This window comes from Bubalus kerabau, chromosome 5, assembly GCF_029407905.1.
Source record: "Bubalus kerabau isolate K-KA32 ecotype Philippines breed swamp buffalo chromosome 5, PCC_UOA_SB_1v2, whole genome shotgun sequence".
Classification (NCBI taxonomy): Eukaryota; Metazoa; Chordata; class Mammalia; order Artiodactyla; family Bovidae; genus Bubalus; species Bubalus kerabau.
Window position 1 is genome coordinate 10,778,231 of NC_073628.1, and position 21,144 is coordinate 10,799,374.

The 21,144-nt window shown below is 55.2% G+C and overlaps 1 protein-coding gene across 1 annotated transcript in view; it reads right to left on the bottom strand.

The window, feature by feature from the left end:
• Nucleotides 1–1,070: 1,070 nt before the first annotated feature.
• Nucleotides 1,071–21,144, bottom strand: part of FADS2 (fatty acid desaturase 2) — a 37,138-nt gene continuing 17,064 nt past the window's right edge. The window contains exons 5-12 of the mRNA XM_055581093.1: nucleotides 18,404–18,529; nucleotides 10,346–10,406; nucleotides 9,837–9,913; nucleotides 4,362–4,459; nucleotides 3,995–4,091; nucleotides 3,622–3,701; nucleotides 3,048–3,173; nucleotides 1,071–2,717 (exon numbers count right to left, since the gene is read on the bottom strand). Of these exons, the coding sequence (XP_055437068.1) occupies nucleotides 2,666–2,717; nucleotides 3,048–3,173; nucleotides 3,622–3,701; nucleotides 3,995–4,091; nucleotides 4,362–4,459; nucleotides 9,837–9,913; nucleotides 10,346–10,406; nucleotides 18,404–18,529 (717 nt within the window). The 3' untranslated portion in view covers nucleotides 1,071–2,665. The remainder of the gene's footprint in view (nucleotides 2,718–3,047; nucleotides 3,174–3,621; nucleotides 3,702–3,994; nucleotides 4,092–4,361; nucleotides 4,460–9,836; nucleotides 9,914–10,345; nucleotides 10,407–18,403; nucleotides 18,530–21,144) is intronic.

Genomic DNA, 21,144 nt, shown 5'->3' on the forward strand with positions numbered 1-21,144 from the left:
CCACCACTCTCCCCCTGCTGGGATCCTGGTTGTCACTGGTGATGGATGCTGCACTTACAGCTGGCCGGGTGTGTGTGTGTCTATTACTGTACCATCCTGAGAGTCAGAGTGCTGGGCCTAGCCCAGGTAGGAGAGAGAAGACAGGCACAGGTAAGGGGGACGGAAGGTATGTTCCCCAAGCCCTCCCAGACTCCAGGGCCTCTAATGGGTGTCAGGGCAGGGCAAGGCCAAAGGCTCACAGGTTGTTGAGAGATGACCTGTGCCCACTGGGGAATCACACACATGCTAGCCGGACCAGCTGGGTGTCCCTGCCAGCTACACTGAGGTCACAAGTGAAGCGGCGGAGAGGACAGGGGTCTACTCTCGAGCCTTCCCCCACCCTGCTGGGAGCAGATGCAAGGCCAGGTGGGAGCTCCTGAGGTCCTGGCTCCCCAAAACCTCTTGGCACTTCTCTGGCACTCCCAGCTTGACCTGCCAAGTGGACCCAGCCCAGAGGGGAGGGCATAGAGAGCAGTGCAGGGGCCACTAGGAGGCTCACTGCCCTGGCACGTTCCTTGGGGCTCTTTCCAGGCTTGGGGAACCCAGTGAGCCCCTGCATGGGCACAGGGGCCACAAGACACCTGGTCTCCAGGGCTCCCCTCAGCCCCTTCTGAGACTGCCCCTAGGGCTCGGTACACTGACCAGAAAGGGGTAGGGCCGAGGTTGGCAGAAGCGAGTGACCCGGGGCCTGCGGGTGGCCCCTCAGGAGGGGGATGGCGAATGAGGATGTCAGGAAGGTGGCCTGTGCCTCCCAGAGACCTTTGGAAAGCCTCATTCCACAGAGTCCCCAGGAAGAGGAAGGAGGGCTCACTAATCTGAGCCATTTGCCCAAAACTCCTAGCCTGATGTGCACTTTAGGGAAGGAGAAAGGAAGTTCTCTTTGAGCAAAGGTGTGGGGGAGGGGTGGGGGGATGGACAGAGGAAAGTGCTCCCAGCGCAAAGCATACCCCTTCTCCATACTCCATTGACACCCCACCCAGCATCAGCAAACAGGAAGTGGAGGAGAATCAGGCCAGCGCTGAACAAGGAAGTGAGAATAAAATCATTTATTTCCAAAAGTGTAGAGGTGGGGAAGCAACATGATAAAAATTAAGGTCAGTTCCCTATGGATCCAGTCTGCCTCAGGGGAGGGACAGTGGCTCTTTGGGTAGCCAGTTCTCAGTAGGAGGGCTTCAGGCAGGCGATCCCTCGTTGCCATGGCAACCCTCAGGTCCATCACCAGTCAAAGCTGGTCCCTCCTGCCCCGCCCTCCCCTGGAGCTATCTACGGGTTAGTGGGTTAATTTCCAGATGCAGCAGCTCTGGATCCTCCCAGTGGCCGCCAGGTTCCCTACCCTCTCACTTTCCTGTCCCCTCAGCTGTCTGGCCTTCGGCCCCAACCCCTCTTTGTCCCATTGGGTACCCCCACCCCCACCAAGTCCCCGGCTTCTCTGGGTCACCCTCCTCTGGGACTCTTTCCCTCTGTCTCCTGACAGTCAGGGCCATGGAGGCCTCAGTGAGTGAGCCCAGCTCAGCCCACTGTGGGGCCTGGGGAGGCTGCAGAGGGCCTGGGGGTGGGAACAAGCAGATTGTCCCAAGGCCCAGTCCCACCGCCACCCCCCGGCAGAACGCATCTTGTAGCAAAAGGTTAAAAAACAAGTAAAAGACACAAGAGCATGATAGACCGGGAAAGAGCGTGTCCACACGGGCAGCCCCAGCGTGGGGAGGGGCTGTGATGAGCTGCTGGGCTCCAGTGCCCACTCACAGCCTGGAGGGCCTAAGTCCGCACCAGCCAGGTGGCCAGGGACTCGCTGGCACTGCCTGGCAGTAACGGAGCATTCTGGGGGGGCAGTCCGACTACTCCAGAATCTTGGGTCTCCCAACCAGAACAAACATCTGAGCCTACAGGCCGGCTCACCCCTGACCTGGCCATTGCTTCTGCTGCGCTCTTCTGTGGCCCTGTCCCCCTGGACCAGAGGTCACAGGCTCTAGACTTGGGAGGCGGCGGGATGGAACTGCTCAAGCCCTGGGTCAGAGGGCTCCGGTGGGGCCAGGACATTTCCCTGGGCCCGGAGGCCTGAGCTGGCTGCAACAGAGGTGAAGGGAGCCTGGCGTCAGGGCCAGGGCCCTGGACATCTGAAGAGAAAGTGGGGCCTGCAAGGGCGCCCCCAGTACCGACCCGGCGGTGGGAGGGAGACCCAGGGAATCCAGCACATCATCACCCCACAGAAGGGCAGAGGATGGGCGTCCGTCTGAGGCGGTGGGGCCAGCCTGCAGGCTCAGGGAGCCATCCCACCTGCTGGCTGGGACCCAGCCCTGCGGTGCGGACCTCAAGAGCAGGGAGAAAAGAGGGTGGTGTGAAGCCTGGAGGCCAGGCTGCAGGGGCTCCCAAGCCGCACCTGTGTGCGTCTGGTCTGGCTTCAGGACAGAGGGTGGAGGCGGGGCGGTACCCAGGAGGGAGGGTGTCGGAGGGAGGCGTGAACGCCTCGAAACCAGACAGTAAGAGAGGAAAGACCGAGCCTCAAGTCTGTGGGCCGCGCACCACAGCCTCCTGACGCCCCTGTGAGCAGAACCCCACCCTCCCCTTCGGCCGCCACCCCCACCTGCTCCCCACCACCTTCCCCGTGGGTGCCCCAAGGGCTGCAGCTTCATTTGTGGAGGTAGGCGTCCAGCCACAGCTGCCCAGACTTCCTCAGGGACCTGGGAAGAGGAGGAAATGGGTGGTCAGGAAGTAGGTTGACGGGGCTGAGGGGCCAGGGAGCTGCAGAGAGTCGGGGTCTGCGGGCCTGGGGGCCTCCTCTCAGCTCTCCATCAGGGGCCCAGGGCCCCCTGGGGAGGGACCTCGTCCAACCCAGACAGAGGCCAGGCAATCCCTAGCGACAGAGGGGCTAGGTGGGGGCACCCGTGCCAGCAGGGCCCCTCTGGTCTCCACCTCGGGCGGTCCCATGACCACGTGCCTCCCAATCCCCTCCCTCCCTGTCCTCCAGGGACCTGGGGGGGTCCCCGACCCCCATGCCCACCCCTCCTTACCCGATGATGTCTTGCAGGGCCTGGAGCAGCGGCTTCTCCTGGTACTCAATGCCGTGCTTGGCGCACAGGGACCTCACCAGGGGGGCGATCTTGTGCAGGTTGTGCCGGGGCATGGTGGGGAAAAGGCTGGGGAGTGCACGGGGGCGGGCGTGAGGGCTGGCCCACTGCCTCCACTGCCCAATTGGAGGCTGGCAGGGCCCAGGAGACCCTGTCCGCCTCTCCCTGCGTGCCCGCGGGGCAGCTGGCCTGCAGCGGTAAAGGGCTGGGCCTCAGGCTCCCTATCAATAAAGGGACCAGTTGCCCGCCCTGCCAGGCTCACGGGATCCAGGAGGATGCCAGGCCCCATGTGCAGGGGTGGGCGCCTCTGTGATCACGTGGCCTGGGGAACAAGAACCCAGGCCTCAAGGGGGCTGGCGGGCAGTGGCGGGGGTGGGAAATATAGTCTAGGGTCTTTGGGGGAAAGACAGAGAGAAGGAGCCCCCACCTGCTGCCCTCTGCCAGGTGAGGCTGGTGGCAACTTGCCTCCACTGTATGCCCTTCACCCACCCCCCCTCATGCCCACGCCTGTGCTCACTGGTGCTCGATCTGGAAGTTGAGGTGCCCACTGAACCAGTCATTGAAGAAGGACTGCTCCACATTGCAGGTGGCTGCTAGCTGTTGGAGAGAAGGGGGGTGAGTGGCCGGGAGCAGAAGCACAAAGGGACCCCTCTCCCTTCTGTAAGGCCCAGCCTTCCCTGGGTCTCACTGCCCTGCCCTGATTTCCCACTGGTCCCTCCAGAAGCTCCCAGCCACCCTTCTCCTACCCGGCCCTGGCCCTCCCAGTGGAAGGACACCGGCAGCCCCAGGGAAGGGCAGGACAGCGCAGGGCCTACTGGGCAGCCACACTCCTAGGGATGTGGACCTGGGCTCCGTGGGGCCCCCCAGCAGCCAGCGCTGGCCACCCTCACCTGGCTGCTGAACCAGTCGCGGTAGGGCTCTCGGTCAATCTCCATGACGATGTGATTCATCTGTGTGACCCACACAAACCAGTGGCTCTCCAGGAACCTGGAAGGGAGCTCGGCTCAGCGTGCAGCCTGGCGGCTCAGTCTCCACGGGGTCCGGGGAATCGGTAGGAATGGAGTGTCTCTCCCAACCGCAAACGGGGCAAGGCGGGTACAAGTGGAGAGGGTTGAGTGAAGCCCCTTGATGAGGGGCCCGGGCAGAAAGTGGGACCTCTGAGGCTTTCCTTGGTGGGGGGGGGGGGCCTCACATCAAACCCCCATCAGCACCAGTGCTTGGGGGCCGAGGGGCTAGTAGCCAGTAAAACTCAGGCACCTGATGAAGTTGAGGAAAAGGATGGATCCCAGAACACCATAGAAAGGGATGTAGGTGATGAAGAAACGGGTGTAGTAGCTGATGGCCCAGGCCAAGTCCTGTGGAGAGAAACACAGTTAGACGTGGGAGTGTCTTGCCCTCCTGGGCACGTGGTCCCAACTGCAGGTGTGTACACAGCAAGCCCAGCTCACTGCTGAGTGAAGAAACCCTACGGGCCTCCAGGAAGCTGCACACTGGGTCCAGCTAAGGATCCGAGGCCTGCCAGAGGAGGGTAAGTATACGACAGTCTTTGTGTCTAGGAGAAGGCTGAGCGGTTTTAGCAACATGGAGGGGCTACAAGCTCTGCATCTAGGGAAATCCGCAGGGATGGGGACTAGCATCCTGGTCCTGGGGATTCTGGAGGTGTACTACAATGTGCACACACCCCCGACACCCACAGGCTCACAAACTGCTCGTCGGCACCTGGGGGTCCTCATTCCAGTACAACAAAGGCCAGGGACGCCGTCCAGCACCCACCTGAGAACCCTCCCAGAGCCTGACAGTGCTGGCCCTCTTCCCACACCCGCGTCTCCTCCCAGCCCCTCTTCCGTTCTGCTCTCTCTTCCTGGGCAAGCACCCTGCCTCCCCCAGCAGCCTCCACGGCTCTGCAACCATGGCAACCGGAGTGAACTGTCTTAGCTCCAAGCCCACTCTGTCTGCCCCTGCTAAGCCCTCCCATTCCACCCAGAGTAGCCACAGGGACTGGCGACCACTCTGCCCAGCCACCCTGCCCCAGCTTGTTTCCACCTCAAGGCCTTTGCACTGACTATTTCCACCCTCATCACTTCTCCCCACTCGGCAGGGTAGCGATGAGAGCACAGGCTCCTCCCTGTTCTCTGTACGTGCTAAGTCTCCAGTTGTGTCCAGCTCTTTGCAACCCTATAGATTGAATAGCCCACCAGGCTCCTCTGTCCATAGGATTCTCCAGGCAAGAATACTGGCATGGGTTGCCACGCCCTCCTCCAGGGGATCTTCAGGACCCCGGGATTGAACCCATGTCTGTCTCCTGCATTCTTTACCACTAGTGCCCCTTGTGGCTATTCTGTGTAGCTTGTAAGTAACTTTCTGAGCTGTGCCTCTGATCCTCCGTCTTCAGTATGGGAAAAGAATATCCCCCGAGGTTTTACAGGCCTGAAGGTGTGGCAACAATAAGCAGAGCTTGCAAGTCTGAGCTCTAACAACTCCACTCTGGTCTCGGCACCAGTTTGCTGCCATGGAGACCTTCCGACATGCAAGCTGGATCACGCCACTGCCACCTGCAAAGCCATCACGAGCCTCCTGCCCCGTCGGGGGATTAAAGACAAAATCCAGCCTCCCAGTAGGATGCACAGGTCCCTCACATGCCTGTCCACCATCCTGGCCTTGCCTGCAGCCTGTCACGTCTCCCATGGCCCAGGCGTGCCATGCTGTCTGTGTCTAGCTGGATCTGCCCAGAGGCTCCTTCTCCCCTTATCTGCTCAGCAAACTTATCCTTCATAGGAGCTCTGTTTGGTTAATCTCCACAAGCATTCAGTGAACACCTTCCCTGTGTCAGGGGCTGAGTTAGGTGCTGGAGGCAAAATGAAGTGCTTGAGAACCCCTTGTCTGGAAGGACAGACTTCAGACGGAGATCCCTTCCATAGCATACGGAAGGGGACATACAGTTACAGGGGTGATGGCAGCGTGGCATAAGGTCCCAACCCCGTCCTGATTTAGAAAGACCCCCATCAGGAGGTGGTGCCCGAGCCGGGCTGAGATACAGTGAAGGTTGGCCAAGCAAAGAACAGTAGGATGGATGTTTGCAGAAATGACAATGCGAAGAGAAGTCCGGAGAGGTGAGCAGGGAGGGGCTGTGTTTACATGTAGATTATATGCTCCATGTACTCCAGCCCAAGCGCTCCAGGTGGGGGCAAGAGACGATGGCCAGGTCACATCCGCCTGGGGGAGACTGGCCTGTATTTTGGCGGCAAGGAAGAAGACCCACTGTGCTTTAAATGACAAGAATGGGGTTCCATTTGAATCATAAAAATAGGTCCCTGCCGACTGAAGGTGAGGAGATTCGGTTATTCCAGGAGCTCAGGGATGAAATGAGGGAGGCCCAAACCAGGACCCCCAGGCCTGCCAAGGGGGCAACAGTCTCTAGGACTCTAGGAGGCAGGGGCAGTTCTGTGCAGAGACTGCTTGGTCATGGTGAACCCAGGCTGGTCCCCGGTGTTGGTGTCATCAGCTGGGGAGGAAAGGAGTGGGAAGAGTGGCTGGGGAGGGGTCTGAAGGGCCAGCAGTGGGCGGAGGGCAAGACCTCAGGACAGAGGTGGTCTTTAAGGGTACATGTGAGACTAACAAGTCGCTCAGTCATGTCCAACTCTTTTCGACTCCATGGACTATAGCCCGCCAAGCTCCTCTGTCCATGGGATTCTCCAGGCAAGAATATTGGAGTGGGTTGCCATTCCCTTCTCCAGGGGATCGTCCCGACTCAGGGATCGAACCTGAGTTTCCCATATGGCAAGCAGATCCTTTACCATCTGAGCCACCAAGGGAGCCCTTAAGGGGGTGGGGAAAGCAATATTTTGTTCTGTTTCTACTTTTCATCACATTCATTTTATTTCCTTTTTTGCGTGTACGAGTGCAGTGGTATGTACACATATATTAATGGAGGTGTGTGCTTATTAACTGTGGTGCGAAATGATACATGGCCACGGGCCACTGGGGTCAGGGGTGAAGGGATAAAAGAGGTGCAGGGAGACAGAGGTGGAGGAGAACCAGTAGAGGCTGGACTTGGAAGCTGACAGGGAGAATTTCAAGGAGTGGATAGTGGGATCAGATGCAACAGACCTCCAGGAAGTTGAGGCCTGGGGGCAGCCCCAGGATGTAGCCACTGGCACTGCTCGTTGGCCTTTGGAGCTGGACAGTTCTCAGCAGTGCGGGGGGTGGGGGTTGGGGGAGCTGTCCCGGGCATGGCATGGTGCCCACTAGGGGCCAGGTACCCTCCATCCCCCCTGAACTGTGACGATCAAAAATGTCTCCCTGGACTTCCCTGGCGGCTTAAGGGGTTAAGACTCTGTGCTTCCAATGGCAGCCGGCCCGGGGTTCGATCCCTAATCAGGGAACTAAGATCCTGCATGCTGTGAGGTGCGGCCAAAAAAATCCCCAAATTCTCCCCAACGCTGCCAGTGGCTCAACAGAACTGCTCCCACTGAGGACCACCACCCCAGCTCACAGCTGCCCTTGGCGCCTAAGCTCACAGTTTCCGTGAATCAGAAACCACAGCACGGGGCAGGCCTCTGCCACGCGGGCCTCTGAGGGGTGCACTTTCGCCTGGCGCTAAGCCTGGTTACAGTCAGCTACCGCCGTGCACTAGAAGCCCAAGCTTGAACCCTACTCCCTGGCAAGAGAGCCCTGCCCCAGGGGCCTGATCAAATGTCCCTGGCTGGGCCACGTGAGCCGGTTCAGGTATAAAGTCTGATTCCCTTTCCCACTGTGCCTATTTCATGCTTTGTCCTTCAGGGAACACACACAGTGAAAATTTTAAAAAAGGGGATTAAATATTCATGTCAGGCGTCTGCCATGAAAGCAGATTAGAGTGTCCTGAGCAGCAGCAGCGCTGTTCTCTTCCACTATGACTCCTCCCAGGGCTCAACAGTCACCACAGGGGCAGGAGAGCTAGAGCTGGGCTCCAAGTCCCACCTCACTGACCAGAAACTCCTTCGCTCCGGCCCGGATGCGCCTTAATGGCAAGACACGGCTTCCCTGATTGCTACGCTGGTAAAGAATCTACCTGCAATGCAGGAAACCCCAGGTCGATTTCTGGGTCAGGAAGATCTGCTGGAGAAGGTATAGGCTACCCACTCCAGTATTCTTGGGCTTCCCTTGTGGCTCAGCTGGTAAAGAATCCGCCTGCAATGCGGGAGACCTGGGTTCGATCCCTGGGTTGGAAAGATCCCTTGGAGAAGGGAAAGGCTACCCACTCCAGTATTCTGGCCTGGAGAATTCCATGGACTGTATAGTCCATGGGGCTGCAAAAAGTTGGACACGACTGAATGACTTTCACCGTGGGTGGCAGGGCCTAACTGTCCCTGGAGCACAGCGGGTACTGATAAAAAGCATGCCCTACGAGCGTGTAGTACAGGTTTTACCAGCACAGGGCTGGCAGGGACTTTCAAATCCCTCCTCTTCCCCAAACAACCCCAACCTGCTCCCGAGTTCCAGGCTGGCCCTCTTTGCAGAATCAACAGGCACCTCTACCAATAACACCAAGGGAAGCGTGTAAGACAAAGTACTTTGAAGTCCTTCAATTGCTATACAAACACGAGGGTCTGTTACTGAGAGAGCAGTGTCTAGGGTGTGGGAGTGGGGTGAGTCCAGGCAGTGGCACTGGGAAGTTTTCGTGCCTGATCCACCCCTTGGTGTCACCTTGGGCAAGCCCCAAACTCTCAGAGTTTCACTATCTTCACTTATGAAACTAGGTTTTATAAAACAGAAAAAGACCAGCGATACCGACTAAGTGTCCACTTGGTCTGGAAGGCACGGGTCTTGTCCCTGTCCCTGTCCCACTCCCAGTCCCAGTAAATCCTATTCTGCCAAAAGCAGATTCTACCCAAGGCGACCACCTCCCCCAGGGCCTCCCATCATGGGCATATTGTCCTCTTCTGAGAACCACACCTGCATGTCTACATCAAGCCAAGGACCGTCCCTCTCTAGGGTCCCCTTCTCTCTCTGGAGTGATGGGCGGGATCGTGTCCCCTAAAATGACTCTTCATCCCCGGGACCTCACAGTGGGACCTTATTTGGAGACAGTGTGCTTGCAGATGTCATTAGTGAAGATGCGGTCGTTAGGGAGGGCCCTGGTCCATGACTGGTGTCCTAAGACAGAGGGGAAACCCGGAGGCAGAAACACCCATGGAGAAGATGTTGGCCATCCATGAGTCACAGACAGAGGCCAGACCAAACCATTTCTCACAGCCCCCAGAAGGGCCAACCCTGCAGACTCCTTGATCTTGGACTCTAGTCTCCAGAGCTGTGAGACTATACGATCCTGTCGTTTAACAGAAGTGCCTGCGGCACGTTCTCACGCAGATTTAGCAAACTAAGCGCCAGGCTGCTCTCCATTTACCAACCGGAGAGCAGTGTGACCTGGTCCACTGGGTCTTAGGGGCCTCACGGGGACTCAGGAGGGTGATGGCTGGAGCCTTGGATGGGTGGACTGCGTGTGACTCATCATTCGGCCTTCAGGAACTTTCTGAAGGGCTCTGCCAAGGCAGGGGCTCTCCCAGTGGACGCCCTGCATGGCGGGATCTTTCGGGCTGGGGTGCTATGGCCTCGCTGGCTCCTGCTGGCCTCAGAGCAAGTCCCTTCCTGAGAGTGACAAGGTAGTCACCCTGGGAGGAGATGCCTGGGGATGTGGGCCACCCCAGGGTCTAGTCGCCCTCCTCCCCACACTCCTGGGTCCCCTGGACTCACCACCCAGTCCTTTCGAACGATCATGGTCATGATGATCTGGTACTGGAAATACAAAGGGATGAGCAGCGGCGGCCCAACTGCAAGAGAGAGAGAGGGGAGGGGCTTGGAGCGGCCTGTCCCATCCGGCAGGGCTGGAAGATGGGGAGGAACCAGGGGGCAGAAGCCAGGATGTGGTGCCAGCTCTGTAGCTTCCGGGCAGAGGAGACCAGAACCCTGGCGCCCTGAGAAGGGGGCTGGGAGTACCCGCTGGCACCCTGCCCAGGAAGCCCGAGTGTGGCATCTGGGTGTCTGGGCCGGTGTCCCTTCTGTGTATCACGGGCCAGGATGGGTTTGTGGCTGTTGCTGCTCTGGCCTCTGTCTGTGACTCATGGATGGTCAACATCTTCTCCATGGGTGTTTCTGCCTCCGTGTCACTTTCTGGGTCTGGAAGGGTGTCAGGTGGGAGCGGGGATGGATGGCCACACTGGGGTGGGAAGGAGGTCGGGGTTGTGGGGCGCCCCGGCACTCACTCAGGAAGAAGTACTCATGCTGGTGGTTGTAAGGCAGGTATTTCAGCTTCTTCTTGCCGTACTGAGGAGAGAAGCAGAGACTGTGAACCCCAGCACCCCTCGGACCCCTGCCTCTCATGCTCTCCTCCACCTGCTCTGCAGTCCCTGTTCCTTCCTCCTGCCCAGGAAGGCTTTCTGTCCCTCTGCACCCTGGGCCCCTCTCGGGTCCCGGTTGCTCCAGCCAATACTTCCTCAGCCCTCGCTGGGCGCACCAATCCCAAGCCGGCCTCTCAGCTCAGGCGTTCCTCTACGAGCTGGTGCTTCCAAAGCTGAAGCTCGGAGTCAAGTCACTGCCCACGGCCACACAAGAAGCGGGCTGGCCGTGATCTGAACCCAAGAAAGCGGACGCAGAGCCCATGAGACAGGCAGCAAATCAATGTTTGTTGAATGAATGCACCACGGAACAAGGAACTGGGGTGGGGGGTGGTGTGCAGAGGCACTCGGAGCTCCTTGGCCAGCTTGTACCCCTTTGGAGAGAGAAAAGCCCCTGGGGTCCCCTGAGGAGCTCCCTGGAGCCCTCAGTGGCTAGGAGAACCCAGGTATGGGCTTGGGAAATTGTTACCAGTCACCAGGTCAAGCATCTAGTCCCTCAAGCCGCCTGCAGTTTCCAGGCTGAGACTTGACACTTGAGGTTCCAGGCCGGGGGAGTCACCACGTGGACTCTTCAGGACACACCTGGTCACCTGGTCTTACCCTGGGCACTGCCCAGGTATGCCAGTCAGGAGGGCTGAGAGGTCTGGCTGGGGTGTGGACATCCTCACTGTACAAAGCGAGTGTGAGCCAGGGTGGGGGTTGGGGTGGGGAGACCTACGGCCCCACAGGGTCCTCACAAGCCCCTTAATTCCAAAGGACCAGCCCACCCTGCTCCTTGCGGAATGAGACCAAAATATGCCGCTCACAGGGGGGGATCTGCTCTTGCCTGCAATGCTGGGGGACTGCTCTGCCTCTCACCAGCTGAGACCCTGCACAGGTCACTTAGCCTGCCTGAGCCCTGCTTGGCATCCAAATCACTGATAGCTAAGAGGAGTCAAGGAGAACACAGGCATGAATGCCAGGGGCTGACCCCTGGGACATGGCTCTTCACCTGCCCCCACCTCTTCCCCCCAGTTCCAAAGGTCGGTGCCACCCTCATCGCATGATGTCCACTCCTGCTTATTGCAGCCAGGAGATCAAAGCACGTTACAGAGGGAGAAACCCTGGATGTCCTCTGGGCCAATGCTCCCGTTCTCCAGGTGAGAACACAGAGATGGAGTGAGCACCAGCATCACAGGGAGGGCCCATGGGTGAGAAGCCCTGGGTGAGAGCAGAGCCAAGTCTGTCCCCAGGGCATTCATCTTGGCACCAGTGACCATGGGGCTGGCATGCCGCCAAAGCACCATCAGAATCTATCTGTTTGGTCCATGTGGCCTGTGCCTTGGCAGGGGTCTCACCCAATCCCCAGAATGCACAAATCCTTTGCATGAAGGCTGTCATTAAGACTGAGGCTGGTGGTCCAGTGGTTATGAATCCACCTGCCAATGCAGGGGATGTGGGTTCAATCCCTGGTCGGGGAACTAAGATCCCACATGCGTCAGGGCAACTAAGCCCGTGTGCCATAACTACTGAAGCCCATGTGCTTAGAGTCCTCGAGCAGCAACAAGAGAAGTCACCGGAATGAGAAGCCCTTGCACCCCAAACAGAGAGTAGCCCCTGCTCACCACAACTAGAGAAAGCCCGTGCACAGCAACAAAGACCCAGCCCTGCCAAATAGAAATAAACAAAATTTAAAAGCTCCAGCCTACTGATTGTCATTCAGGAGGAGTCAGCCTTTGAACAGGAGTCTGCCCTCTGCACCCCACCCCCTAGGCTGCCAGCCTCTGAAATAAAGGGAACTTTTCTTTCTACCAATCTTGCCTCTCATATATATTAAAAAAAAAAAAAAAAAAAAGATTGAGGCAGGGCTTGGCGAGATCCCAGTCAGGGCACCCCAGACACAGTCCTGGACAACGTTGCAGGGGAGGGAGGGATTAGAGGCACCCCCCTAAGTGATTGGTCTGGTGGTCTGGGTTCTGGGGAGCGTGTGCCTCACAGAACAGTCCCCCCACTCCCCCTGGGGTCCTGCTCTCCCTCCCAGAAGCCAGGAAACAGGCCCAGACTTTGCAGACTTCTCCGGCCCTGACAGGTGCCCTCCTCACCACCCCTCTGCCCCACAGCTTGTCCCGAGGGACAGCCCCAGGCCCAAAGGAACCTCAGGCTGGCTCAGCTCTATTCTGGGAGCGAGCACTAGGGGCAGGATAGGCTGGCAGAGGGTCACAGAGGGACTTGGCAGGGGATACACCTGGGGAGCTGGTTTGAAGCTGCGTTCACACAGAAAGCACCCCGTCTGCACTGATCCATGGAGCCCTGTAGGGGGTGACAGGAGATTACTGGGCTAATGCTCCCTGGCCAGACAGCACTGCCGGCTCCTGCGTGCGTCCCTTCAAGGCCCTAGACTGCCCTGTGGGAGCTGCCAGGTCCCTGCCCCAGGCAGCGGCTGGCCCCTCTGCCCACCCCTGAGGGCGCCAGCTTTGGGGTGGGGGGCTCCAGATTTGGAAGCAATTTGTTATTTGAGCAAATTGCTTTGCAGCCCCCCTCCCCTGCCATGAGATTTGGGTTCGTTATGGGTACTCCTTAGAGTTGTTGAGGGCCAGTGGATGACGGGGCAACAAAAGCCCTTTAGAAGGCAGGTCACGGACACACAGGCGCCTGTGTGCCGCGACACACGCACCGTCACAGGGCGTCTGATCCCATCCTGATGACCTCAGTTAGGGGGACGGCAAGATTGCCTGTCAGCGTGAGGCCAAGTGAGGCGTGGGCCAACCTGGTTTCTTGACTTTCCCACGCTCAGCTCTCTGCAGCCCTCGGTTGTCTGCCATGGGCGTAGGGAAGGGAGGGGAGAGGTGTCTTAGGATAAGAAGCCCTCGAAGGATAATACATTAGGAAGCTGGAAGGATCCAAGAAACACAGGCCCCTAGTGTCCAGCAGGTGGTGGCCCCAGGCAGGGCCCTGCAGGACCTGGAAGCCCTGGCTGGGAGTCATTCAGCCAGGGTTTGGATGGTGGCACTGCCTCTTCTAGCTGTAGACTTGAGCCAGTTATTTCACGTCTCTCAGCCTTGGCTGTCCCATCTATAAAATGGGCTTGATGAGAGCTCCTGCCTCATGGTTAAGCAAGGATTAAGTGATGCCCCACACATGGTGCTCAGCACGGTGTTGGGCCCAGGGACTAAGCAAGAGTCAGCCTTCCTCCCCAAGGGGGCCTGCAGGCTCGGGGTGGGAGGGGGGCTGCACTCCTTTCCCCTGCAGTAGAGTCCTCATCACGATACACAGGAAGAAAGCCTGGGCTCTGGGGTGGTCACAGGAGAGATGCAGACTCGAGCTGCGGGCGAGGCTCTGGGTGGTTTGTCGTGTCCAGACCCCGAGGTGTGGCAGCACATGCAGGACCCACTTTGACGTGTTGTCAAGCTGAGGCTGCGGAGAAGGCAATGGCACCCACTCCAGTACTCTTGCCTGGAAAAATCCCATGGACGGAGGTAGGCTGCAGTCCACCAGGTGGCTAGGAGTCAGACATGACTGAGCTACTTCATTTTCACTTTTCACTTTCATACACTGGAGAAGGAAATGGCAACCCACTCCAGTGTTCTTGCCTGGAGAATCCCAGGGACAGAGGAGCCTGGTGGGCTGCCGTCTATGGGGTTGCACAGAGTTGGACACGGCTGAAGCGACTTAGCAGCAGTAGCAGCAGCAGCAAGCTGAGGCTGAAAGGGACGCAGGTCACAGGCAGAGGCGTGGGGAGCCCTGGTGGCCTGGCTTCCCTGAGGCCTACGACCCTGGGGCCCTGGCCAGCTGACACCCTGGTGTTCCGCCTCCCCCGGACCACGAGGCCCGGCTTGGATTACGGGCTGAGGGGGTGCCAGGGGCATGTACAGGAGACTTTTCAGCCTTGGAACAAAATGTCTGAGCAACGACAAGGGCCTGCCTTGTCCATTCAGGGCTGGGGGAGGGGGACAGCTGGAGAGCCCTGCCTGCCTCTGGGAAAGTGCAGATTCACAGGCAGAGAAATGAGGAGCCGGCCACGGCAGGCATGCGAGGAATGGCAAGACTCCAGCCCGAGGGCCCCGGCTGCTCCAAGGGAATACTTGGCCTGTTTGCAAAGGTAGTCTGGAGGGTCAGCTGCTGACAGGCCATGAGGCAGGGAGAGCCTCCCATGGGGTCAGAAAAGCAGGTTCTCAGGCCCAGAGGCAGGCGAAAACACTCCTGGCTTCTGAGAATCCATTTACAGAGCTCCAGGGCTGATGGCCTCATGGCTCTCCTCCACAATACAGCAAAAAAAAAAAAAAGTGGGTGGAGGGAAGCAAAAACACGACTACTCCCGACATCACCACTATTCAATTCTGTTCTGAAGTTCTGGTAACGTCATAAAGCCTGAACCAGAAATAAAGAGTGGAGAGCTATTAGAAAGTGTCTAAATTTTCACTATTTTCCAAAAATATGATTGTCTACCCAGGAAATTCAAAAGAATCAGCTGAAAAACAACTAGAACCACAAGCAGACATCGGTGGAACCTAGTTGGACATAAGATAATTCACCAAATGGCAACAGTTTTCCTGAATACCACAGAACCCATATCGTCATGACGAAATTCAGACGTTATCTAGGATTCAGTTGAAAGAAATATGGCCACAAGACATACAAAGAAGAGGAAAACCTTTCTAAGAGGTATAAAAAAGACTCAAGTGTAAATGGAAAAAGATGTCATATTTCTGGATGGAAAGACTGAATGTAAAGATGTAAATTTTTTTCTGGAAGGGGCAAGTCACTCCACGACAAGCTCTCAGTGAGCTATAAGGAGCCATGGATGCCCAAGTCACCCAGACAGTGTCCCGCACCGACATTCAGTCCAGACCAGGCGCTGGGCTTCAGGAGAGGACACCTCACCCCTCATCAGGGGCAACATGAGCCGGGAAGGGGAAACCAGAAAAACGGGCTGACTCCTGCAAGTTATGGAGGTAGACCATCATCTTAGCCAAGCCTCATGTGGCCAAAGTCAAGCATTCAAAAGAGAACCTAAGGACTTTCCTGGTGGTCCATCCCACCTGCCACAGGGCCCCCCAAAAAGTGAAACCATAAAGCACTGAAAATATATGAAGAACTTTCTAAGCATAAAAGAAAAGTTTGGGGACTTGCCTGGTGGTCCAGTGGCTAACACTTCGACTTTTAATACAGGGGGTGTGGGCTTGATTCCTGGTCAGGGAACTAAGATCCCACAGGCCTCATGGCCAAAAAAACATAAAACAGAAGCAATATTGTAATAAATTCAATAAAGACTTCAAAAAATGGTCCATATTCTTAAAAAAAAAAAGAAATTTTTAAAAAGAAAAGTGAAATCATAAAACACTAAAAACCTGTTGAAACACTTTCTAAGCATAAAATAAAGATTCCTTCCAAGCAGCATGGTCCTGGCAACACTAGGAATCCAGGAACAACTGGCCTCTTCCCGAGTATGTGAGAGAGGGTTTCATGGAGCGCTATGGTCATGGCCTTACGTCAATGGCAACGGGGTGGCCAGATCCCCCAAACTTCCACCGCACCTCCCAAAAGTCAGCACGTGAGAGGCGTCCAGGGAGAGATGTTGGAAGGAGTTTCACAGCAACCACATAGAAAGAGATGCGTTGGCAGCATCGCTGGTGAGACTAGGTTTTATTGTCAGGAACACAGAGAGCACTTGTCAAGCCAGTCAACAGCTCTACAACACAGCCTCCCCAACTAGAAAGGGAAGCCTTTGCCTTTTTATCACTTAATGATAAATATATAAGTGGACTGACTCCACTTAATCAGTCCTACTATCTGGACACCTCAAAGCGAGCAAACAATTGCAAGAAGGAAAATGCAAGCATGTATTTTGGCAAAGAAAATCCTCGCACTTGAGAAAACTCGTGAGAGTCCCTTGGACTGCAAGATCAAATCAGTCAATCCTAAAGGAAATCAACCCTGAATATTCATCGGAAGGACCGATGCTGAAGCTGAAGCTCCAATCCTGATGTGAAGCCACCTGATATGAAGGGCTGACTCATTGGAAAAGACTCTGATACTGAGAAAGATTGAAGACAAAAGGAGAAGGGGGATAGCAGAGGATGAGATGGTTAGATAGCATCACTGACTCGGACATGAGTCCGAGCCGACTCCAGGGGATAGTGAAGGACAGGGAAGCCTGGTGCGCTGCACTCCATGCGGTGCAAAGAGCTGGACACGACTTAGCAACTGAAGAACAGCAACAAAGTCCTTGGCCAGCCAGAGAGGCTCCACACGATCAAAGAACCAAAGTTTGGCTGATTTCCTCTGAACTGACAATGTCACAGAAAACTTATGTTTCTGCTCAAATATTCTGTTGGGCAGATATGAGACAGGAGGAGTGGGGTACCAACCAGAGTTGAGGGAAAAGTCTCCCTCCCTCCTCTTCCTCTTTGAAGTCTTGGATGCCAACACTGCTGGGATTACAACCAGTTCAAGACACTGCTCCTCATGGAGGGTAAACGTGCCTCTCTCGGCAAATGCTTACCGGGCCCCTGCTCTGTGCACAGTTTGGTCACGCTTCAGATCTACATAAAAGCAACAGGGATCTTCTAAACTCTGGTTTACATCATCAATGTATTTCAGAAAAGTAAAGCTTCTGTAACATTTTTTTTTTTCACCTAGAAGCACTACTTAAAAAAAAAAAAATGAGAAGAGTCTTTAAATTCTTTAAATGCATTGGGCATGGCTTTATTCAAAGACTCAGCAACACCAAATTTTCCTGTCTTAGAAACACAGCAGAGGACTGGACAGCCCCAGATGAGGCCAATGCACTTGGACTCCAGCAAAGAGGCCCACATTGGGTGAAGAAGCCAGTTGCCGGAAAACTATCTAAGTTTGGATTTTTGGTTTTAAAAAAGATATGTGTGTCTATGTTTCTTCACACACCTGGAAGGATTAGAGACTGTTGTCAACAGTGGTCACCAATGCTGACACCAACACTGGCCACCAGTCAGGGGCGTGACAACTGGAGGCACAGCGGGGATGGGAGAGATAACAGGCGGCTCGCTTCTCAGTCTGGTCAATTACTGTTATTATTTAAACGCTTACAACAGGTATGTCTATACTTATAATAATAAAATCAACTAATATTAAAAACAAGGCAGGGACTTTCCTGGTGTCCAGGGATTGGGAACCCACTTGCCAGTGCAAGGGACATGGGTTTGATCCCTGGTCTGGGAAGGGACCCACACGCCATGGAGCGACTGAGCCCACGCTGTAACTACTGAAGCCGTGCTCTACAGCCCATGCCCGCGACAAAAGAAGCCACCGTGTTGAGAAGCCCTTGCACCACGACTAGAGAGAGAGTAAGCCCTTGCACCGGAACCAGAGAAAGCCAGTATGCACCAACAAAGACCCAACACAACCAAAAATTTTAAAAAAAAGACTTTGCCTTCCAGTGTAGGGGGTGAAGTTTTGATTCCTGGTTCAGGAGCTAAGATTCCAGATGCTTTGTGGCCAAAAAACCAAAACATAAAAAACAGAAATGATATTCTAACAAATAAAGACTTTAAAAATGGCCCACATTAAAAAATATATATATTAAATTAGTTAATTAAATAAATAAAATAAAGACAAGGCAGTGTGATGGAATGGAAGGAAATGGCTCAGTTGTCAGATCCAGAGCCTCATCCTAGAACAGTCACTGAACGATGTAACCCTGACCACATGCCCTCCTCCTGCTGAGCCTCACTTCGCATCTGTGGTGAAGCAGGTGGAACCAGACCTAAACTCTGATAAGGAGCTGCCTTCATTATTTAACCGGGAGGCCATTCCATAGAAATTCCAGCTGGAATTACTCAGGGTGTCCAGGAAAGGTTTCTGTGTAAATGTCAGACACAGATGTGTGTGTCTGACTCTGCACCCTACGGTCCCTCCCGATTACTGCACAAGCCAAACGCTCCCGTGCCCACCCCGTCCCCTTCATTGTACCTCAATGGGCTGCCACTCGCCCAGGACAAACACGTGCAGCATGTTCACATCTGGATCCTTGTGGAAGATGTTGGGTTTGGCGTGGTGCTGGAAGTGGCGATGGTTCCACCAGTTGGCAGAGGCACCCTGTCAGGGGAGGAACAGGAATGAGCAGGGCAATCCTGGCAGTGGGGGCGGAGTGGGGGGGGGGGGGGGTTGCCCATGACCCGCACGTCTTGGGACCAGTTCCTAGCAGGTCCAATACTCAGGTCCCAAAAGTCAGAAATTGACTCTGCCAATGCTGAGTCCAGAGTGCTGGGCAGCCCCTTGGCCAGGACTTCTGCGTGGAGCCAGCTTACTCCACCCTTCCAGGCCTGTCTCCCTAATCATAAGATAGTGCTGGTGATGGATGGAGAGGCAAGTGCTTCAGCACACGTGGGGGGCCTCAGGTGTCTGCCAGTCCCAGGGGTGAGGCTAACACCCCTCATCCTCCGCTTGTCTCTCATCTGCGCCTGTTGTGCAGAGGGGAACACTTCCATTTGGGGAACAGTAAGAAGTGGTCCTTACCATACGGACCCAGCACTGCACCTTTAGGTATGTGTACCCAAAAGAAACGAAAACATGGCCACACAAAAACCTGTACACAAACATTCCCAGAAGCATTATTTAAAATAACCAAAAAGCGCAAACAACCCAAAGGTCCATGCACTGAAGAGTGGATACACACTGCGGCAGATCCAAGTGGGATCTTGTTTGGCCATGCCATAAAAAGGTGTGATGCACTGACACACTGCAACATGGATGGACCTGGATGATGCTAAGCGAAAGAAACCAGCCTCAAAGGAGTCTATTTCCAATGTCCTGCAATTCCATTTATACGAAATGTCCAGCATTGGGGAAATCCATGGACAGAAAGATGAGTGGTTACCCAGTTCCAGGGTTGGGATGAGGGGTTTGGAAGTGATGGCTAAGTGGTGTGGGGTTTCTTTTGGGGGTGATGAAGATGTTCCGAAACTGATTGTGATGGAGGGTGCACAAATCTGTGAATATACTACAAGTCACTGATTTGCACACGTAAATGGGCAAACTGTAGAGCTTGTGAATTAGATCAAGAAAGCTTAAAAAAAAAAAAAAAAAAAAAATTAAGACCACAAATGGCTCCTGCTCTCAGAGGGCCCAGAGAGTAGCTGGCAAGAGACAGCCCCACAGCCAGACGTGCCACTGCACTGAGAGGTGACCGCTGAGCCATGTGGGTGAGTCACACCATATCCAAAATGCTTGGGGGAGCTTAATAAACAATCACCAACACAAGCAGGTAAGCGCTTTCTGGTTCTAACAGGCAAATGATAATCCCGGGGAATTCACTGGCAGTCCAGGGTTTAGAGTTCCAAGCTTTCACCGCCGAGGGCCTAGCTTCAGTCCCTGGTCAGGGAACTAAGATCCCACAAGCCACACAATGTGGCCAAAAATAACAAAAAATTGTAATAAAAGTCATAATAAAATTATGACTCTAGGAGACAAGAAGCATTACATGAGTATTTCTTTCAAGGCCATGAATTTCTGTCTCACCAGCTCCAACTCCAGACGTATTTTGAGGGCATGTCCCTCCATGGAGTCACCCAGGCATACAAAGAAGGAAACAAAACTCTGACTCGTCAGCATGAGGGTTTCACGGGTGAACAGCTGCTGGATCAATCAATGCTTTGGCCTAGGGTCTGGCCATCTACAAAAAGGCCTAATTGCAAAAACAAACATTTTACTTGGAAGATGTTTGGGTACAAACACAGTTTCCGGACCCTAAGGGCCATGGGTGGGAACAGCTCTGAGCAGCTGTGGCCTTTGCAATGACCTCAGGTCCCTGGGCCTCCAAACCCAACAGAGCAAAAATAAAAAATAACAGCAAATGAGAGTTTAGAGGATTGGAAAATGAGATGATACATTGGTCTTTCTAGCCAAAAGGAGCCAAGTTCCTAGGAAAAGCACAATGGAGTCCCTGGCACAAAAGAATTAAGGAGCAAGGTATATGAAACATGAGGTTTAGAATACACCACCCAAGAGATGTTTGTTGAATGAATAACTGGAGGAAAGAAAGACGGGCTGTGAGCACCATGAGGATGCGATGTGGCAAGGTGGGGCCACCCCCGAACTTGGTATGGGGTGTAATGATGAAATAGTTTTTGATGGTGCTCTTCTCTGCTGATTCTCTTCCATTCTTCTTCACTAGGCCCAACTTTACATACCATTCCTGGGACAGGGCAGCCCTGCCTGCCTTGGAGCCATGATTCAAAGATGCCTGTCCTGGGGATGGAGCAGGGAAGGAGGCCAGCCATTGTCTACCAAGGGAGAGTAGGGCCTCCCTCCACACTGGGGTAGGGGGGCCTCACTCCACATGGGTAGGGGGCCTCACTCCACACTGAGGGGGGCTTCACCCCACAATGGAGTTGGGGGGGTCTCCACTCCACACTGGGGTTGGGGGGTCTCACTCCACACTGGGAGACGCTGACGGAGCTGTAAAAGTTTTGGGAGGCCACTCAGAAAGTCTGCCCTTGAGCAGCATACTGGGTAGGAGGGGGCAGACAGAGCAAGGGTCCCTTTTCTGACAAAGGCCGGGTGACGGCCTTGGGGGAAGGGGAGAGTGGGCTGTCACAGAAGCGGGTGACGGCCTTGGGGGAAGGGGAGAGTGGGCTGTCACAGAAGCGGGGAGAACGCCTCCTTGGTGCCAGCAGTGCTGGGCACAGCCATAGTAGAGCCTCATTCGCAGT